The sequence below is a fragment of the Ochotona princeps genome, chromosome 20, assembly GCF_030435755.1.
Source record: "Ochotona princeps isolate mOchPri1 chromosome 20, mOchPri1.hap1, whole genome shotgun sequence".
Lineage (NCBI taxonomy): Eukaryota > Metazoa > Chordata > Mammalia > Lagomorpha > Ochotonidae > Ochotona > Ochotona princeps.
The window spans coordinates 36,442,600-36,464,567 of record NC_080851.1 but is presented as its reverse complement, the minus strand read 5'-3'; the positions used below and the strand labels follow the sequence as shown (position 1 = coordinate 36,464,567).

Sequence of the window (21,968 nt, the reverse complement as noted above, 5' to 3'; positions counted from 1 at the left end):
TTGATTTTGCTTTCCTATTTGGGCAGTAGGAACTCAATTATTTGAGACGTCTCCCACAGGGAGCTGGAGTAGTTCATTGGCACTGGGAATCACAATCAGTCCTTGACTGTGTGGCTAAATCCTCTTTCTATGCAGGGATTTTTACATAAATCATTTCTTAAAAGATTTTTAACCAATGTAAGCATTTTTAAAATGTATTTCTTTGCATATTTACTTATTCGAGAGCAAGTGAGACAGAGAGTTCTTATCTGCTGTTCACATGCCACCTGCCAATGATGGCTAGTAGCGCTGGGCTGAACCGAGAAGTCAAGTTCACAGGGGAGTGTCAATACCTGAACCTTCTGCACCTCCTTGCAAAGCCTGAACTAACAAGGTACTGGGATCAGGAACCAAGATTAGTGTACTGAATGGAATTAAACCAATGTGAAATATGAGAGTCTAGAGTCTTAATTCTCATCTTAAATTGTAGGTTAAAGAGTAACACCCACTGTAGGCTTTTGAAATCATACTTGAAAGTCTGCCATCCAGTCGGTGGAGTTGTTATTTTTCTAATTTTCAATAAAAAATGACCTTTTAAACCCCAGGGTTGCAGCCTAGCAGCTGAAGTCCTCGCCTTGCGCGTACCAGGATCCCATATGGCCACTGGTTCTGGTGCTGATCACCCCGCTTCCCATCCAGCTCCCTGCTTGTGGCCTGGGAAAGCAGTCAAGGATGGCATAAAGCCTTGGGAACCTGGACCCGCATGGGAGATCCAGAAGAGGCTCTGGGTTCCTGGCTTTGGATCAGCGTAGCTTCGGCCATTGCAGCCACTTGGGGAATGAATCATCGGATGAAAGATCTTTCTCTCTGTCTCTCCTCTATCTATATATCTGCCTTTCCAATAAAAAAATGAGCTATATTGCCTGAATCATTATCTTGAGGTGAAGAACAAGTGTTAGTAATGATGGGAAACCTGAGGGGAAATGCATTATTTGTAACATTTTATTTTCATCTATTTGAGACAAGCTGAGTGAGAGAGAATTTTCCCCACATATTGGTTCATTTTCCAAATGCCTACAGCAGGCAGGTTTTGATCAGGCTAAGGCCAGCAGCCAGGAAATCTATCCTAGTCTCTCGGAAGCGCCTGGGCCATATCCTCTGCCAGGTAAGGCGCATGAGCTGGAATCTGGATCTAAAACAAAACAGCCAGGATCAGAGCTGACATCCTGACATTAGCTGCAGGTGTGCAGGTCTGCCATGTCCCAGCCTGCTCCCCTCTCATGAATTTTGGATGGCACCTAAAAAGATGTTCTGAAACATTCAGAAGTTGACCTTTGGCTCATCATCATAATCGTAGTGATGAGCGTCAATCTGGAATTAGGATCCTATGGTAGTGCAGCAACCAACCCCTGACCTCAGAGTCAAAGGTAAAGAGAAACTCTGTGAAACTAGACATCGGAAGTATTCTCTTTCACACTCCCTAGCGTGTGGTGGAGGTAACTGTGAGATTTCAGTGACTGATTTTGAATTGTTCTTGTTCTTCTTAGAGAACATTTAAACAAAAAGTGGGAGTGATTTTTTTTCAATAAGAAAACTATTGAAGAATAAGAAAAACATGATTAGTAAGAAAGAGGTTCAAGGTTTAATAACACCATGTGGAATCATTCCTGGGAAGTTGCTGAAAGTTGAAATGTTGGAAAAGCTCACATCCTACCAATTGGAGTGCACTCAACCATCCTGGAGTAGAACAACTTTGTTCATTTGTTCAAAGTATGAATGTTTCAACAGTTGACGGATGTCATCATTGTCCTATGGTATGTGGATCCATTGATCACACAAACTAAATATTTTGTATTTCAAGTAGGAAATTACATAAAATTTCTCTTAAAAATTAAAACCATTGCAGTCAAACTGAGAGGAGGAGGACAGACAGAGCTCCCATCCACTGGTTCATTTCCTGAACTTGTACCACCCATGTGTTGGCTGTCTAGAATGGATCCTCTCTTCTTATCTGCAATCATCCTGGATTTCTTTGATCAAGGCAGCTTCCTTTTTCCCAGGTGGCTGACTCAGAACTTTTCCTTTATGCTCCAACTTCTTGTACCTGCCCTGCGCCACCCACGCATTTCAAAGAACCAGGTACCAAGCAGTTCCCCTATTGGACACTTTGTTGGCTACCTTCACCTCACTGGGAGATAAACTCTTCAACGACTAAGAATACAGTTAGGACCTCCAGGTTGCATCTTTGCAGAGCTTGGATTCAGAATAGAAGGACAACTTGAAAATGAACTAGCATAGTAATGAATGAAACAAATAAACAAAATCCTAATGGAAAGGAACGTTAAGTCGTGACACATAGGGGTAGAATTTAGTGATACTCCGACAAGAGAACCAAGTTGGAAGTGTCAACCAGTAAAGACACTGGAGGAAGCACCCAGAGAAAGAGCAGGTGTTTGTGCAGAGCAAGTGTTGATATTACCACGGAATGGCAAGGCAGCAAATACCGATAGCCAAACCCTAGAGCTGTGGCAGTGTCCAACAATTGAAGCCTTCGGAAGCAAGTGTCTAAGTAGCAATAAGCTGGCAAGATTCTGGAAGAAAAGACTATTCAGACAACATACTTTCTTTGCCTTTGTTTCTCTTGAGGGAAGTGATAATCTACCTCGTGTTTGACCTCACGTGACTAGAGGTTGACATATGGGGCTCAAGGAAGCAGTCTTCTAACTGGCTGGATGTGCAAGGGCTTCCGCCATAGTGGGGGGAGGGAGGGAATGCTGAAACACATTCCTTTTTAGAATGAAATATGAGACCAAGCTTGCAAGCTAACTATAACATGCTACACAGTTAAAGAAGAATCAAGAATTTGGAAATTCTGTAAGTCCCTCTTCTTTCAGTCCATACTCCAGAAAGAATAAGATGACACAAAATTCATCTAAAATGTAACAGCTTTTAATATGGTGCTCATTAGTTTTAATTAATTGTATTTACTACCAGATGTCTAGTATATCTTAGAGGGAATTTCGAATCAGTTGTTGCTCCTCGGCAACACAGAGGAATAATTTTGGTCTGCCTTTCTGTAGTACAGAAATGAAGAGCTCTTAACAATTTTGCTAGATATAGGCATTTTGCAAACAACCAGTATTTAACAGATAATTATAAAATGAATCGTAAGAGGGTGCAAACCAAGTAGTCTGATTAATTTCTAGGATGACCTTAGAAACGTATTTGTCCAACATTTCTTAGATGTTCTATTTTCATTATATCAGACTAAGCTTACAAGTATTTTATTTGCATGTTGATTTTACAGATGAAAAGTGCTTTATGGATATAAAACAGTCTTGCATAAAAATGTTCACTTCAGAGACAATTTAGATTTTAAATATGTTCTTTGGATGCTTGCTTTTATTTTTTCCAGGGTTATATTACTTGTATATCTTTCACTTCTATGCCTATTGTAGTTATTGAGTTGAGTACTTATTTCGAAGGTAAATTGATTGCTCAATTAAAGAAAAAACAAACAAAAAAACAACTAAAGTTTGTTTTTCTCCCAAAGGTCATGTCATCATTTCAAGCTGCCTTAACCTGCATGACAGACCTCAGCCCTGCAGATATATAATCTGCATCTCCAGCAAAGCTGCCAAAAGAGAAAAACAGTGATTGGCTCAGTGGCACAGCCTGTGCCAGCTTCAGGAGCGCCCACCTGGCTGGGAGCATGCTGGGACTCGGAGGGCAGAGGCCACGCAGTGGGCAGTCCTGAGAAGCCCGAAGCCCAGAGGGGCGTGGTCCGCAGTCTTGAGAGGCAAGGCGAGCAGCTGGGGGGCGTGACCTGCAGCCTTGAGAGGCGTGGCCATCAGCCTGAGCGGGCGTGGCCCTCAGGCTGAGAGGCGTGGCCGGAAGCCCGGGGAGTGGTCTGCAGCCCCGAGGGGCGTGGCAGCCCAGGGAGGAGGGAGCACTCACCAGCACCACCGGGCAGATGGCCGTGGGAGGTAAGATGTGATCCTTCAGAGGGCCGCAGTCACACTCGGGCTTGAGGTGAGAGGCGCACTTGTTATGCAGCTGGAAAAGAGGGAGGACGGTGTCAGGCTCAGCAGGGCAGCAACAGCACGCACACTGCCCACGCACTAGGGGATGCCCAGGAGCATACAGGGATGCTAAAGGAAGTCACACTGTGTTTACCTTTACGTCACCACCCAAATTCTCCCTGTCTCAACTTCTGCGACCAAACCTCCATGTCGTCCATGCAATTCAACTGCTTTTACTAGAAACGCACTTTGTTTTAGATTGAAAAACCACAATTTCTTGGGCTAACTTAAGTCCGTGCCTACTACAGGCTTCTGTTTGCCTGTCTGTCAGCAGAATCTGGAGACACAGCCCTGTGGATGCCTTTTTTTTTTGACCCTCCTGTTTTCTCAAAGTCATTGCAAAGTGCACAGCTCAGTATGGGGCATAATTGATCCCATCATTAGTTTTAACTTTGTAATTCAGTATGTAAATGTAACCCGAGATTCATCTCAGTAGGAGCAGGATATAAATAAAAGAAGATGATTACGATGATAAAATTTTATCTTTATATTGTATTTATGAGCTTCTTGCATCATCATAATTGAGCTATGCGTTTTTCAGTATAGGTGAACCTAAAAATTGGTGTTTTTATCAGTCTTGGTTGTAAGTTTAAATTAAAGTGATGAAGCAGAGTATAACTACCACCCTTTCTCCTTACCAACTCAACATGAAATATTCATTGCATAGAAAAAATATATACATTAAGAAATAACATGTCATGTTGCAAATAAATAGGGCCACACTAGTTTTTTTTTTTTTTTCAGTTTTGAACTGAAAAGTGTCCTACTTGAGGGCCTTGGTTGTATTCATTTCTACAACAAACTTATAGTAGAATCATTAGTCTTGGCTACAATGCCAAGTGACCAAAGGTTGGCACAGGAGGACATTCAATGCTCAAGATGCATATTCCCTGGGTCTCTGCCTCCAGCACGCCTCCACCCCAGGAGTTCCCCCAAATTTGCTACTGATAGGAAAGGGGACACTAACATCTCTATACACAGAGGTGTTTGAGAGCTGCCAGACCTAAGAGGAGGTGGCAACAACATGACAGATTCAACCACGTGTTTTTGGAATGTGAGCTCTTTGTCCAGCCAACAGGAAGACATTAAGACTCAGCCATGCACTTGAGGGCTGACAAGAGTGTGTGAGGGGGATATTCTTTATACGGTGGGGTTGGGATTTCCAAAGTGTAAGTTCTGATTAGTGTACACATGAAACCTTGCCCCTACAGAACTTAAGTGAAAGCCAAATGGGTTCTCCAGTTGTTGCCACTCTGACCACATCCCTGAGTTTTGTTTGGGCAACTCTGAGACGTCCCTGCAGAAAAGCAATCATGTAGCAGGGATTGTGAGAGAATCAGTGCAACCAGATCACATTGTGCAAAAAGATTCTATCCAAGAGCTTGGTATTCACCAGCAACATACAGGGATGCTTATGTTTTAGACTGGAATCAGGGAGCTGGGAAGCTCTGGGTCATTTGTGGCCAGAGGTGTGGAAGCTGAGGATACCACGTTAGCAGCATTTATCCATTGTGGCTGTGTGTCACGTGTGCACTGTAGTCATCAGAGTTTAGGGAATTCTCAGGATCTACCAAGCAGGCATGTGAACATCCTCTTGGCTGTGAACCGGAGACATGGCAGCCACCGATCTCTGTGTGTGAGCATCAACCACAATAGTAAGGTGCTGAAGCTTGTCACAGTGACACTTCCAGGGCAGAATGTAAGACAAGATGCAGAAGGACCCTCCTCAGCATCAGTAAGATGTGGAATGGAGACCAGCTGTTCTAAGGACCAGCAGCAAAACACAGACCTGCGAACCCTCATCGAGAAGAGAAACAGAAACGAAGTAAACAGCGATGAACGTGCCTCCGGAGAGAAAAAAAAATAACAAACGACAACAAAACAAACAAAACTCTGCAGCACATGAAGAAAGAGGAACTGTTGACTGTTACTAGATTGTAGATAAAAAGTTGAGCACGTATTTGGCCAGTGCTTAAAGCTACAGGTTAAGACACCAATATTTTACATTGCAGTGACTTGGGTCAACGTCGAGGTCTGGCCTCTGATTTTTTTTTCTCCTCATGCACATGCTGGGAGTGTTGGCTTAGGTAGCTGAGTCCCTGACATTCATATAGGAAGCTTGGATTAAGTCCCTGGCTTCCAGGTCAACTCAGCCATTGCATTTGCCTGTACTCAGGATTTATCTCATAAATAAAAAAAGTTTGCTCTCCGTTTTCTTGGCATGTTTTAAAAGATAACCTTTAGACACATTCAAATCATCATTCTTTAAATGTATTCAGAAAGTTTCCTTTGTTGAAAGCAATTTAGCCTTTCCGCCAAGAATATCATGTGACCTCAATCAGCATTTCCTGGAGGTGAATGAAACTCTTGAAAATAGTTTCCAAGCTTATGATACTTTCACTGGTACCTAATTTAGATCCAGATCTATATTTATTGGAAGATGTTGTCTGAAATTGGATAGAAAAAGGAAGTGTGTAAGAGCATGTGTGTCTCCGTACTCACGGAGGAAGTCGAGCGAAGAGTGAATGTATCATCGTCAAAGAACACAGTAGAATCTACACAGTGAAAGAGCAAAAGATAAACTAGATTTTAGTAGGAATTGAAGGTAAGAAAGAGACCGGAACTGCTGTTCCCAAGGAAGAATCAGTGGTGTGGTGTGGCTAGAAGGAATGATTCTGGATTGAGACATTTTCTTGGACCCAACAAACCTAGTTTGTAATTTCAGGCTGCTTCCTAAATTCTGGCCTTGGCCCAAGAACAAACTTTTATATGGCACTTAAACATTACGGATGGAAGTTAAAATGTTAGTAAACTAATCCCATATGCTAACAAAAATTAATAATTTACAGTTTGAAATAAGCACTTTGATTTAGTCCACATAAAATCGATCATCCTCAGATTCCAGGAAGTCCTGCCTGACTGTGGATGGTTCATTTGACCAGGAGCAATGCACAGCTCAGCACCGAAAGCCAAGGACGCGCTCCCGGCAGCAATGAACAGGTGTAAGCAGTGGGATCCTGAGAATGGCAGCCGGCAAGTGAGAGATGCCAGGGAGGAACGAGCCCCTGGATCCAAGGACTGAAATATAAAGCACAGAAAACGGAAGGGTGGGAGACAGTTTTCCGTTATTCTACACAGACACAGCCTACTTCTATTTTTTAAGTGCTTAGATTGACAAAAGGAGGTAAAACTGCATTTAAAAAAAAAAACCTGTCTTTATATCTGTGTGAGGACAAAGAAATAGAATGCTAAGAAGTCCAAGGGACTGGCTGAAAAATGGATGCGAAGAAACTAGATTTTTAGCGTTGTGAATTTGTTGAAACTTACTTGTAGTATTAATTGCAGGATCTTTGTTAACAAGTTTGAATTGCCCTATGTACCGGTAAGGAGAATGATGCAGCTGTCGTTACAGTAAACCCTGTGGGTGTGGTACTACAGCCAGCGTTTTGCATGAGGAGAACCAAACGTGTGTTGGGCAGTGACAGCTGGAGCAGGGTGCAGTCAGACCATTCCGCAAAGCCATGGAGGGCATTTCAGTCTTTCCTCTCGCAGTAGAAGGGGAGGGAGTGGAAACAATTAAAAAAATACTCGTATAGGGAATGGAAGGGACTTAGCCTGATCCCTGAGATGTAGATGGGATTTTAGATGGATGCATTCAAAGCCAGAGAATTAGTAAAATAAGAGGCAGTGGACAGCGTGGTTTTCTCAAGGGGCTGACAACAGGTGCACACAGCCAAGGCAATGGCTATGCCTGAACGAGGAATATGAGTGTCCGTGACTCAGGTCTGGGTCTGATTTGTGAAGGAAATCTGGATTTGGGAACTTTGAGGTTGCATTTATTATTACAGAACTATTATGGGTTGCTGAAGAAGGCATATGATAACAAACTAGTATTTTCAGAAGAGGGTTCTGGAGGTGGAACACAGCCTGCATCATAGGAAAAGTACCTTCTGTTAGGGAGGTAAGCCAAAAGATTGCAACTCTAATCTAGTCAAGGGGTGCTAAGCGCTTGCACGAGGCTGCGAATGAGGAGGAAAAGCTCAGATGGAAGAGAGGTATTTCAGGGAGGGGATGTCAAGGCTCAGTGGTGGGTTGCACATTAGATGAAGGTGCAAGACAAGGAAAAGGAAATTGACTTCTATTTCCAGTGGTTGGAAGACTGGAGACGCAGGGTCTGATGGAATGAAAGAGTTGAAGTAATAGCTATTTTTGAATATAAATCAACTTTGGTGAGTAAGAATCAATCAGTCTGACTTGAAATTTTGTGGGATTCTGAGCGAATGATCCTAGATGCATCCAGGCCATTCAGATGATGTTTTGTCATGGCCCAGGCACCTGCTGATTCTTCCAAGGGTGACAAAAAGAAGACAACACTATTCATAGAACACTCTCTGGGCACTATCATTCTGCAACTCTACAGCATTTCTTCAAGTTTTCAATTTTTTAAAAATATTATTTTTGTTATTATTTTAAAGACAGAGTGACAAGAAGAGATGGAGAGAGAAAAAGAGAGCTCTTCCATCTGTTGGTTCCCTCCCCAAATGACCACAATAGCCACACTGAGGCTAGAGTCAGGAGCAAGAAACTCAACGTGGGTCTCCCATGTGGGTGACAGGAGCTTAAATGTCTGCCTTCCCAGGAGCATTAAAAGGAAGCTAGCAGGAGTAGAACAGCCAGCAGGAGCTGTGATACGCAGTGTGTACACTGCAAACTGAAGCTCAACCCACTGTGCCATAATCCAATACCAATATGAAATATTATGCCTGCTTTTGAAATTTTAAAGAGAAAACTGTTCAGGTGTTTGGCCAGCGAATCTGCCAGTGTAAGATGTCCACATTGGTGTGACTGGATTCAAGCCCCAGGTCTGGATTCTTACTCCAGCTTTCTGCTAACATACATCCCTGAAAGGTAGCAGTTGTGGCTCATGCAGTTGAGGTCTTGCTTTTCATGGAAAACCAAGCTACACATAAAGCCCTGGATTTTTCTCCCACTTACCCTTGTCACAATCCTATAACACGGGCATCGATAACTCCACTGGTCCAAAGTGCTTACATGCATGTCTCAAGATGAGACAGCCATTGCATGGCAGACATCTTGTTAAGATGCTGTTTGGTCAGCACGGAAGACTAAGGGTAGTGTCAAAAGTCCAAAATACACAGAAATTACAGCGTTTGAAAACTCTGAAGCAAAAATGGGCTTCATTCCATTTCTCTGCAACTGAATCCTCACAGAATCCACTCAATGTAGACCTCTTTCTTGCTGACATTGTATCCCCCAACCCCATCCCTCTCCTGATGGCTGCTGACTCATGGCTAGGCAAATGGCTCTCACTGAGAAGTAGACAGACCCAAGCAAGCAGGTTCAGTTGTGTAGAGGTCATTGTTTGGGGGCATGTGGACTTTAATCAAAGCACATCCACTTTGATTCACATTTGCATATAATGACTCAAGAAATACACTTTCAATAACCCGATTATAATGATACTGATTTCATATGCTCTGGTTAACTTAGGCAGAAATTCAATCAAGGAATAAATAGTTCCCACAGTTGATGAAAGTTAAAAATCAAGAATTACAAAGAGGCTGCAGTCACTTTAGAAATGCCAGTCTATTTCTCTAAAGATGACATTTTTGTTAATGGTACAAGTCACCTTTCAATAGCTTAATGCTTGTGGGGCCCCTGGAGATCCTGGCTTACAGAAAGCAAGGCTGGGCTTGGCCAGAAGCCTTGGAGCTGATGAGGAGGAAGAGATGTGATTCCCCCCTTGTTTCCCCTCCTGACTCTTCATTACCCCCCTGCAGCTCCCCAGTTAGTTCCCGTTCTTTCCTAGAACTTGGGATTTATCTCCTAGTTTATTTTGAACTCTGGGATTTTATGATACTTTCAGTTTATGCTGGGTTCTGTCATAGCATCAAGTGGATGGACCTTCCTGTATTCTCTGACTTTTTTTTTTTTTAGTATGGGAATAAAGTGTTAGGGACTTAGGCTTCAACTGGTGGGGACATAAAACCTCTAGAAAGAATTTCAAACCATGTGTGGTATGCATGCTAGGAGAAGTCCTCTTGCTTGTGAAAGCAGAGACCTCAATCGATGCAAGGACAGAGTGAGGGTCAAACAAAAAGAATCCCAATCTGGAGAGCTTCTGGATTAGAAGTAGGTTTGGGAGTCACTGAAAAGAGGAACCCAGCAAATGGAATTAACAGCATGAAATGGAATATAAAACAAGGATTGGAAGAATTTCAAGAGGGCTTGGTTACCAATAAGAGACCAGTAACCATGGTAACGTGGAAGTGAGTGTTCTCAGGAGCATGGAAGGCAGGAGCTGGACTTCAAGGAGAATCAAGGCAGAAAGGAGAGAAAGAAGCACTTGGAACACTCTAGAAGTTCCACACGTTAACTATAAGAGAAGCAGAAGGTTTTTTTTTTTTTAACATGTTCAAGTTGATTATACATTTAATATAACTAATTTTGTTTAAGAGATAAAAGAGAACTAAATTAGTAACAGTAAACCTAAGACATTGTGTTTGAAATTTAAGAATGGGACAATAATCAGAAATAGGAATCATACATAAATTTTGATGTTTTTGTTTTGCATTTTTATGAAGGCTAAAGCATACCTAGCACAAACACACTGTGTGGATAAAAAGAACAGGTTCCCGAGGATCTGAATCAGAAACAAGGCATGTTGGCAGCTAAACAGCAAAATAACCCTAAGTTTTATACAGGAATAATTCTTTAAAAATGAAAAACAAAATGAAATAGCTGTGTTCTTGTTGACAGCTCAAAATTCTGTGATTGAGGAAAACATGTGTGATTTAAATAAGCTGGACATTTCATTATATTGCACATACTATATTTTGGCCAAACATTTCAAAAGTAAAAGAAAGTCAGAATTAAGAAATGTTCAAATGTGAATAGAGTTTAATTTAGCAGTAAACATACCAGAAAAAAAAATATGCTCACTTTAAAAAAAAGTTCTTTATTGTTTTTAAATGTAAGTCAAGATTTGATTTTCTCATTATTTTATGCGTAAGCATGCTTAAAAAATTGTCTGTAAAATTTGGAGGGTACATCGAGAACTATATTTGATTTAACTGATTGGATGTTCCTTTTCATTTTATTCATACCAAAGCAAGCACGTTATTGCAGTAAAAACAAAAGTGCTTCAACACTGTCTTGGAAAAATAAAAGATGCCCTGTTCCACAAATGCCTTTATGCTACATTTATGGAATAATGCTGTTAAAAACGTGCATTCTGATTAAACTCCAGATGTTACTCAAAACACCAGCAAATAACAATAGACTGTAGTCAAGTAATGTCAAAGCACTTTTGACAATCATTCTAATCAATGGGGTCTCAGAACTTCCCAAGACACATTTATCTGCTTCTTCTTCATTGTCAACACTATGTGCAATTCCCACGTGCCTCTACATCTCTTGTCCTGCCATCTACAATGCCCCGTAGACTAGGAAAAGGAGTGAACACTCATTTTCAGAAGCTCCAAGGCCTATCATATGAACTCATTTCCATGTCTACCAGACTGCGAGGTTATGTGCATAACTCCTTATTGGTCCAAGTGGTTTGACTTTTTGGGTACATTCAGTGTACCCCAGAACCCAGTATGAAAACTATGATGCTGACGTGTCTGCGGAGTGACATGAGCCTTGAGATTTGGTTTTCTGGGCATTCTCTGACTCTGGGCATGTCAAGCTTGGTACTGACTCATCCTGACGCTCAGGAAGACCTGGCAAAAGGGCAGGACCACAGGGATGTGGGAGACACAGAAGTCAAGGTGGATGAAGGGTGGGGTTCGCTTCCATTGTTACTCACTGTGATCTGACACCAGACACAGTGCAGCCCTGTGAGGCCCTGGTAGCATTTCACGGTTTTGTGGCACTTGTCACATTTGGTTGGGCAGTTGCCTTCCACCCAGTAATGGTGCATGACCTAGAAGAGAGACACAGGCCAGGGTCAGCGGAAGGCGCCAACAATTGCCACCCTGGCTGGAAAAGCAGCACGACCCTCCCTTCTCCCCGACCCTCCCTTCTACCCGACCTCCCCCACCGCCCGCCCTGCCCCAACTCACATCTGTGTTCTTCTTGGACTTGACGTAGGTCTTGATGCAGGAAGGTGGAGCTCGGGCCACACAGCGCTCATGAACAGTGTACTTGCAGACTGAAAGGAAACAGGTACACAAACTCAGAGCTAATCTGGGTCCTGATGGAAATTTTATGAGGAAAGAATGACATTAACAGAACCTCATTTCATATCCACTGCTCTCTAATCAATCCAATCAGCTACATCAAGGAAAAGTCCAAGCCGACTATTTCTAGCATGGAATACAAAAGGCCAATTAGTACAGGAAATATTAAGCATGTGAAAAACCAAGACTCCTCGATCATGGCTTAGCAGGAAATGCTTAATTAAATCAGTCCTCACTCAGATTTTTCACAATAATTCCCAGATGACAAAAATATTAAAGACAAATTGATGACGCCAAATGGCTTGGTGTCATTTGCTAGAAGAAAGAGATCTATATTTTATAAAGTGTAGGCATGAGAGCAGCTGGTCGGCATGGGGACAGAAGCTCATGAGTTTATGTTGTTTTGTCTATTGATTTATCTGAGCCTTAAATGGCTGATTGAGTCTTTTCGCAGGGGAGTAGATTTCATCGTACGTGTCCGGCCGTCAGTAGACATTCAGGCTTTTGTTTCCATCGTGGCATTGTCCAAAATCTTAGTCACTTAGCACAAAGTTGATTGCAAGCAAAATGTAAGTTTACATGCAAGCGTGCATGTAGGCATAGCTATCACCATGTACACAGACACATATGTAAGCACAGGTGTACGTGTGTGTATCCACAAAATTTTAAAAAGGTACTTCCAAGAGCTCACAGAAAATATGATGCAAAAATAAACTTACTGTGGGACAGAAATTTGATATCCATATACATTTTACTACATATACACTCTGTATGAACTTCTTGGTAACCCTTGGTGTAAGAGGATTTCAGTTTTGAACATAAAAACACTCATGGCTTTATTGTGTGTCATACAACCAAGTCTGATTCTTTTTTGCCATCTTGATTTTCATACTTGGGGTATGAATACAACCAGCATCGTAACGAGGTGCAATCTTTGTAAACAAGACGTTGGCACTAAATGAATAATTTATACAGTAACATTTAAAAGAAATGGAGTCATGCAGTGCTTTAAATGAAAAGAAAATCTAACCACTGCTTGAGATTATACTGAAAATCTGAAATCTACTGAAAATGGTTTGAGTAAAAGACTTTAAAAACACGTTCACCTCTGAGATCTCTTTTTGTAGTGTGGAGGGAGAAAACATAATATTCCATCTCTTCCATACTTAGCTATAACATTAGGAGTATTGCATTCACTGTTCTAGTTAAGAAAATTCTATAAGCAAAATTTCTGTTCCTTATCACTTACTTACAGTTACATTTTTCTAACTGCTACTAATGGACTCTGCTGTGCAGAGTAAGAAACCATTGGAAAAATAAAACCACTTTCTTTGGACACACAGAATGTACTAGTATAACTTCTTAAAAGGGGTCATTAGAAATTGTCCGCTAATGTGACAGAAAATTTCATTAAAATATATTTCAGTATTTAAGAAACCACATACATGTGGCATTAAATCATGGATTTTGAAGTCAAAGATTACATCTGAAGAAAAGTAAATCCCCAAACATTACAATTAAAGGAGCTGCTAGGTTAAAAATATCCAACCGGACATCATGTATTGCATGGAAGTCAGGGAAACAAATTAGCTTCAATGAAATGTATGCAAATAGATAAAATCTAATGTTTTCAAAAGCTCCGGGAATCACGCAGACAGCAGGAAAGAGTATGTGGTTAAATGTAGGGCTTTAAACCGGTAACTTGAAACTCACATAGCTGAGAGTACATGATCTACTGTGGTATAGATGGCACATCAAGGAATTTTTGTCATAAAGATAACCTGAGGCTTCAGAATACTTCGGTGCTTTTATCAGTATATACCTGCACTATTATAAAGCTCTAGCTGGCAATGGTGCTTTCATGGAATGATATGAAATTTGCAAAGATAAGTGAACTTCAATTTTAGAAATGAGTGCGTATTATGAGCTACCAGTGCCTTGGATTCTTACATCCGTTGACAACACCTTAAGGTGATCCATGTAGTAGAATTCAAAACAACATGTTTGAAATTAGTTTGAATTCCCTGTGACTTTTTAATTAGAATGTAAATCTTTTGTTAACGAATCAGTGTAATGAAAACAAACTTGAAGACACATCCGTTCTAAGGACTCCTTGTGCATAAACTGGCTAAAATAGAAAAAAAAAGAAAAGATGCCCCCAAACCAACTGCATACAAGATACAAATGTGGAATTCCCAAAACCATCCCGGAAGAAGGGAGAATCATGGAGAAGCTCTCGTGGGGAAATAATGGCCAAGGACTGGAAGATGTACTTCATCCTTCCCAAGGAAAGGGTTTGCCTAGTTGAGTGCTAGTGGCTTACATCATTGGAAGCAACAGAGAAACACACCATGCAGGTGCACGGAGGGCCTGCCTTCCACCTGTTCTCCGTTCCCAGGCCTCCACCTGCCAACCGGAGCTCTCCCTCAAGGCAGGCTGAGCAGCTGGGCGAGCGGAGGTACTCACAGGAGCAGGAGAGGCCCTGCTTGCCCACGCCGATCAGCATATTCAGGCAGAGGTTGCAGTAGGCAGGTTTGTTGAAGTGTTTCAGTCGCCACACGTGTTGTCCGTCATCCTTCACGTTCTGCACGGGGTGGGAGAGAAACAGATTTCACTTGGTGAGATAAACAGTGGAATATGTAAGTGCCAATAAAACTCAGAGCTGGACTGCAGCGTTGGAAGACAATCTGTTATTTCTTCCCTGACGTTCTCCAAGATCGCCACGGAGTATTTAGAAAAAAAAAAAAAAAAAAAAAAGACACAAATGTGCGGGTGCAAGGAGGCGCTGCTGACAAATCTCGCTGCTATAGCAACCCCCAGGAATTCTTGCGCAGTGTCAATTATCAACAGCAAGGTCGCAGCCACATGAGGACCTGCCAAGCAGACCACTATGTGGAATACTTCATTCTTATCACAACGCCATGGGCAAAAAAAATGAGGCAAGATCGGGAGAGTCTGAGAAATGAAATGGTGCCCCAGCTTAGTCCTGGAAATATACCATGTCCAGGAGGGTGGTTAGGTGTCACTCTGGCTTGTGTATTCTGTACGTGCACAATAATATTCTTCTATGAGTCTGAATTATGCATTTTTAAGACATATGCTTTAAACAAGCACCGAAAGACAGGTGTGAGCCCAAGGAAATAGGGAACTGAAGAAGCGAACTGGGTGCTTGACTCAGGTCTCGCATGCGGGCAGCTGTCACTGTGGTGGCTCCACTAGCAGGGAACTGGAACGAGGGAGGGGTCAGGCACTGAATCAGGAACTCTGATGTGAGCGTCTTATGGCCAGACCCTTGTCCCAAGAGCAAGACATTGCAAGGGACCTGGATAGCGTTCTCATTTTATTTACCTCTCTTTTCTAACATTGGAGTTAATGGTTCAGAAAGATGGTAAAATATTAAAGTATTAAAAGATTAAAGTATTAAAACAGAATTGCTATGTTCAGTTCTTACAGTCACCATGGCTGATTGCCCCAACACTCGAGTTTTATTTGAATGCAGAATCCTGTAATTATCATTTACTCTTCTAAGCTAGAGTTCATGATATCATGCGCTGATCATTATAGAGTCACATCTGTGTTGTTCACGATTAAAAAAATGAAATAATATAACACATTATGAACCTTTGGAATTCTTCATACAATCAAACTATTAAAGTTCTATATCATTACTTCCCTTAACATCAGTTAGTTACATTTATTCTTTGTAGTTCCTTGAATAAATTGCATCAAACTCAAGCAAATTTCTGACCTCATTTATGGGTATTCCATTAAAAGTACTATTGAGGGGGCCCAGTGTGACGGCTTAGTGGCTAAGGCGGTATACCATATGGGGCCCAGTTTGTGTCCCAACTGCTCCATTTCCCATCCAGCTTCCTGTTTGTGGCCTGGAAAAGCAATAGTGGATGCCCCAATGCCTTGGGACCCTGCACCTGTATGGGAGACCCAGAAGAATCTCCTTGTTTTGGACTGGATCAGCTGTGGCTAGTGCAGCCATTTGGAGAGTGAACCAGTGGATGGACAATCTTTCCCTCTGTTTTCTTTTTCTCTCTGTAAATCTACCTTTCCAATAGAAATAAATAAATCTTTTTTTAAGGTATTACTGATTTTTAATTTTCGGATTAGTCAAATTTGTATTTCTTAGAATGCACTCACTTAACAGTGTGTTCTGGGAATAGTATACTGGAAACCAATCCTACTTGGGTAGTCAGGTGACAATATTATCATTCCCTCAATAACAAAATATGAATAATCATACTTGTAATCATTTGGGTTTATTTCTACTCAAAAGATAAGCCAGGAGATTTGAAACACTAGAGAAATTCTAGCATAAATAATTCCTGCGCTAGAACAAGAAAGGTCGAACATGGAACATGAAAATGTTTCTGGAGTTACCCTCTCTACAGATCCCATGGATTTCTGCGAGTCTTGCCAACACAGCCTCCGTGCTGTTGCCTTGCTATATTTTGCTCAGGTATTGGAATAAGAAAGAACCTTGAACAACCTGCTGAGGTGGGTCTCCCTCCAGAGAAGAGACCAGAGTCACTCACTCACCAGAATGAACATAATCTCTCCGACCTTGAGCAGAGGCTGGACCTCCTTACTGCCTGTTGTAACAGGAGTCCATTTGCCCAGCCCTGACACTGTATTAAGGGGCATCTGTGTCCCTATGAGATTCCAGAGGTAACTGACTCAATCATGAAACTCCTGCCACCTGCTTTGTCCGCCGTGTCTGTCCCAGGAAACCTCATGTCGGTCTGCAACATCTTTGGAAGGCTGGTAAGCACAGAGAGGTGCTGCGTGTCCATCTCAGACCCTCTTGGCGGTGGCTGGATCTGCTTTACTGACAAGGGACTAAGGAGCAGCCAACAAAAGCAGCTCACATCACAGGGGCTTCCTTTCTGTTCCTGAACATTAGAAACAGCCTCTGCAGTAACACCCGAATCCAGTTCCGGTTTGGGTGAATCATAAATTTTTTGAGTAACTTTTTATTATGAAGAGAATATTTTATATGTTCAACTTTGCCATATTTTCTGAGCAATCTATATTGTGAAATTTACATTTCTTCAAACACAAAGTGTAAAACCTTAAGGTGAAAGGCTGAAATGTAGGATTCTATTTAAAAAAAAAAAAATCAATAGTCTTAAAAAGAATCCATTAAATTCTGAAGAAAAGGAGTAAAGGAAAAAACATCTAATTTTCCTATGTATTACTTGTGCTCATGGCCTGTCCTTTTATTTTTAAATGACCATCCATTATGTGTGAATAAGCCTCATCTCGTGGGAGAGCGCATATGCGCTAGGATAGCTGGCATTTTCCTTATCAGAAAATCGAGAGATCTGAGCGTGGGTGTTCTGCCAGTCAGAACGCCGAGCTGCGTTACGGGCCACCACCGATGTACACATCCATTATCGAGGCAGAAAATGCTAAATAGCTGTATGGCTCTTGGACGGATACTCTGCCAAAATATGCAAAGGATGAAATATGTATAGGATTTCTTTAAGGGAAGAAATCGAAGACAGGAACCAGCCAGTTCTCCGCAGGAATTAAGGATCGAGCCCCATGATCTCATGGCTTCTCTGGGTTTGTCTCGTTTACATTTCTAAACTCAGTGGAGCGGATGAAGTTTGTGTCCTTCTGTATTCTAGCAACTGGTGTACCGTACTATTGACACTTTGGTTGCAAATAAATATTGATTGTGAAGAAAGGAATCCATTGTTATAAAAGAGAAATTAATAGGGAATCCAAAAAGCTTGAGTGTTGGCTTACTACAAGAAACATGAACAAGCAATCTCATTTTTTTTTTCTTTTTTTGTTCTTCCTCTCTAAAAAAAAATTCTAAGTATCCACTTTTCTTTCCTGGACTGAAATGCCTGTGAAGTTCATTTAGCTCCTCAGAGGATCGGTGTTGTAAAAACAGCAACTGCTGTCGCTCTCGCTGGGTTAAGCTGTGGAACCTCCAGCATTGCTCTCGCGAGAACTGAGGATCTATGTGGACCTCACTGGGCTTTCTTTCAATGAAATGTTCACTTGTTCCCTTTTGTCACTGCATAGAACACAGTGTCAGATAAAGAAACAGCTATGTTCTGTGTGCAGATGGACCCTAGACTAGCTGGCGCTGGGAAGAAGCCCTACATTGTTCCATCTCTCGATTTCCCAGAATCCAGGAGAATGCTTCAATGAGAATGCCCTTTACAACTTTAACATAGTTGACTGTCTTGGTGAGTTCCAAACTCGAAGGGCTTCCCTAAACACTTCCAAAGTTCGCGTCCTACCCAAGTGAGCTAGCATGACTATCAAAAACCTCTTCTTTCGAAACACTTCAAGGTAAGATTTCACTGAAATACCAGCTTATGTGTCGTTCCCCTCGCCCCCTAATTAGGCTTTGTTTTTATGTTATAACATGTAGACGAGCTAATGGTATAAATTACTTCCAGTTCGTTAAATAATAATGACATAAATTAAGCTTGTTTATTGAGGGGGTTCAAGTTTTCCAAATGATGATAACAATAGTATTAAGATAAAAGACACAGTTAAAGATATAGACCTAGGCAAAGAAAACTCAGAGAAGACTTAAACGTTGACTGACTGTATCCCAAACACACGTTCTTAGGTCTCCTTGGGTTCTCTCTTCCTGGGGACCAACTGCACAGGTGCAGCTCCTACGCCAGCATCTTGCTCCTTGAACCATCTCGTTCAGTGCTCAAAGCTTCTTGCACTGGTGGTCTCAGAATCTCTGCTCTCCTCAGTGTATAGACAGTAGAACAGCACCTCTTTACCTAATCCGCATTTTAAAAATTGAAGTAAGAAATGGCAGATTTCTATACAGAATTAGTCTGAAAAATAAGACATCCCTTCGTCACTCAAAGATTTCAACACAGAATATACTTTGTTGAGTCAAGCCAAAAAAAAAAGTATTCCCAATTTTCTCAAAGTTGTGGATGTGGGAGGGGAACATGAGAACCCTCTGAGCACACCTATGAGACCATCACACAAACCCATTTAAAAAAAATACAGGCGGATGTGACCACCTCAAGACACACCAAGAAGCTCAGATCCCCTCATTTCAAACTCAGCTACCATTTAAATGTTAAGTCTTGTTTTCATGTGAATAGGAATCGAATAAATGTCCTGAAAAAAATCCACAATGACCCAAAATCATAGATTCAGAACCAGAGGTTTTTTGCTGCAGGAAGCAAAACTACAAAGCCCTCCAAACTCTCCAAGTGGCTTTGGTTGCAAGAGACCACCAGACTCCAGTCCACAGTTGAATAGTTTCTTTTGAATGTTTTGGCAGAAAAGTAATGATCCCTCTCTCTCCGTGCGTGACGACAGCCGGGTGCCCACACACTGCGTTCCTGAGCTGGGCATCCATAGAAGGTATTATGGAAAAAGGAGTTGTGTTGCCTATGAGGCTGATGGAAACAAACAGCCTGCAAGGAACTTGTAACTGTTGAGGCTGATGCTGCAAGCGAGGGGTACTCTCCCCAGACACCATTCTTCTCTGTGTAATTTGGCCCCGGGAACCTCAGTGGCATTCAATCCACTGTGGCCTTGAACACGCACTCTCAATTAGAACCAATTCCCCGAACTCCTGACTGACAAGCGACAAGAATATACAGGGCAACATAACAAGATAAGCTTCACAATGCCTGGCCAATACCAAGCTCAGGCTGCTTGGTTTCCAAATTAATAAGCCAAAGATAAGGAGGGCACCCTGGGTTTCCTTCCCGGCAGGTGGTAACTTAGCATATTAACTGCCCACAGAAAGAAAATAAATTCAGTTACCAAGACCGGCCCTCATCACTCACTCATCCTGTTGCCACTTCTGGTTTTTAAAACACTTGTCATTATCTCAGAATTAAAACAAACAAGTTTAAAACAAATGAAAGTTGTTTTTTTAAAGTTACCATCCGTGATTACAGGGCTTTAATGTACGTTACAGCTTAAAAATCGACTGGATTATTTAAAAACATTTTTTTTCTTCAATGTCCCTCTCCCCACCTTAAGGAAATTTTTTTGGTTTAGAATTACCCTTCACCGCTAACACTCTTTTAGTCAAGGCGTCTTCTGAATGTAAACAAGGTAGCCCTGCCATCTAGTGGCCAGGGGTGGAGATACAGGGTCTGGTTAACAGCTTTAAAATCTTGAATTCCTTTTTTTTTCCTATGGAGATTCAAATAATTCCTTTTTACTAAGAACATAAAATGTAAACAGAATTTTGAGGAAAATTATACATGATTAACAGAGTGTGCAGGCGAAGATATTCATTACATTGAAGTAGCCTTGTTGCTATGCTAGAAAATAATGAGCTCTCATGTGTTTAAAACACTTAGGGTTATAGCCATGTAATTTGTGAACTAAATTACCCATAATTGCTAAAAGCCTCATACGTATTTGTGTTCATAAATTAAATTCAAATGGTTTTAAAAACAGTATCCAAAGAAAAACGTTATCTTGAAGTATCTCTGTGATGATAAGCCTGCAGGTGAATTAGTTTCTCGCTCACGGTGTATTTACATTATCTGCATTTCTCTAACTCATCCCGGAATTTCCATAACTTCTCACAATATACAAATTTCACATTGCAAATACAAACGTCCCTTCCAGGGCATCCTGCTGCCTGGGTCTTTCTGAGTAGAATCATCTGACCACCCTTGTGTGGGGCGGGGGGACAAAGCCTGCTAAACCTCCCTGTGTGAACTTTTCACCCATTTGTCTTTTAATTCTTTTTTTCCTCAATACTCTGCTTTACATGTTAGCTCCCCCCCCCACCATAGGTCTATTGCACAATTAACAAAAAAAACTACTTGAAGATAAATAGCATAAAAGCATACAAAGAAATACTGTTGCATGAATTTTTAAAGCACAGAAATGTATATATATGTATAATGTAATTTATATTATTGTAACTTATAATTAATGTAATTTATGTTAATTCTCTTTTAACTTTATTCAGCTGCAAGGTGGTTAAGGCAGAGAGAGAGAGAGAGAGAGAGAGAGAGAGAGAGAGTTGGTCCAGCTCTCCTGCAAGAATGACAAAGATCCATCAACATAGCTTCACGGCAATCAGAAGCTGAGCTGAGCGCAGCCACAGACAGAGGCACCTTGCTATGGGAGAGGTATGAATCACAAGTTGTGGCTTAACCACTACCTAAACCCCTGTGCTTAGGGTGTTATGTTTGAATAAAAGTGTGTAACTGAACTGCCGTGTCTCGTGGAGGTAAGAGTAACGTAGATCTGAAGTAGATAAATGAATCTGTACACGCTGATCTCTTGGAGCCCATTTGTCTTATTCCTAAGCTGCACATGCCTAAATCCTAACCCATGGTGTATTCTTAAAGTTCATCTGTGTCTCCCTGAATCCCTCACAGACACTCACGCAAAACTTCACACGCACTCATGTTTACAAACTTGGGCTCTAACATGTCTGGAGAACTGACTTTTCAATAGGGGATTTGTTGAAGAATTGGAGTGTTGTCCTGAACTAGTGTCTTTGCTGGCAGCCCAAAGTGTGGAAGTTCTGGATTCAGGAGCAAAGTGGTGGCCTCACTGTCGCATCTTGAAACCCTGATGATTATACGTGCTGTGGTTGCTTCCACTGTCCAAGTGCTTTGCACCCCTCCTCCGCATTCCTGTGCACACACTCTTCTGGCCTCTCCATCACCCATTCATGCTAAGTTATCAATGCAACTGACTTTTCAAT

At 41.6% G+C, this 21,968-nt stretch overlaps 1 protein-coding gene across 1 annotated transcript in view; it reads right to left on the bottom strand.

The window, feature by feature from the left end:
- DGKB (diacylglycerol kinase beta) overlaps positions 1–21,968 on the bottom strand; it is a 633,251-nt gene that overhangs the window by 408,937 nt on the left and 202,346 nt on the right. Inside the window, exons 9-12 of the mRNA XM_036493711.2 lie at positions 14,732–14,849; positions 12,149–12,237; positions 11,893–12,009; positions 3,937–4,035 (exon numbers count right to left, since the gene is read on the bottom strand). Of these exons, the coding sequence (XP_036349604.2) occupies positions 3,937–4,035; positions 11,893–12,009; positions 12,149–12,237; positions 14,732–14,849 (423 nt within the window). The remainder of the gene's footprint in view (positions 1–3,936; positions 4,036–11,892; positions 12,010–12,148; positions 12,238–14,731; positions 14,850–21,968) is intronic.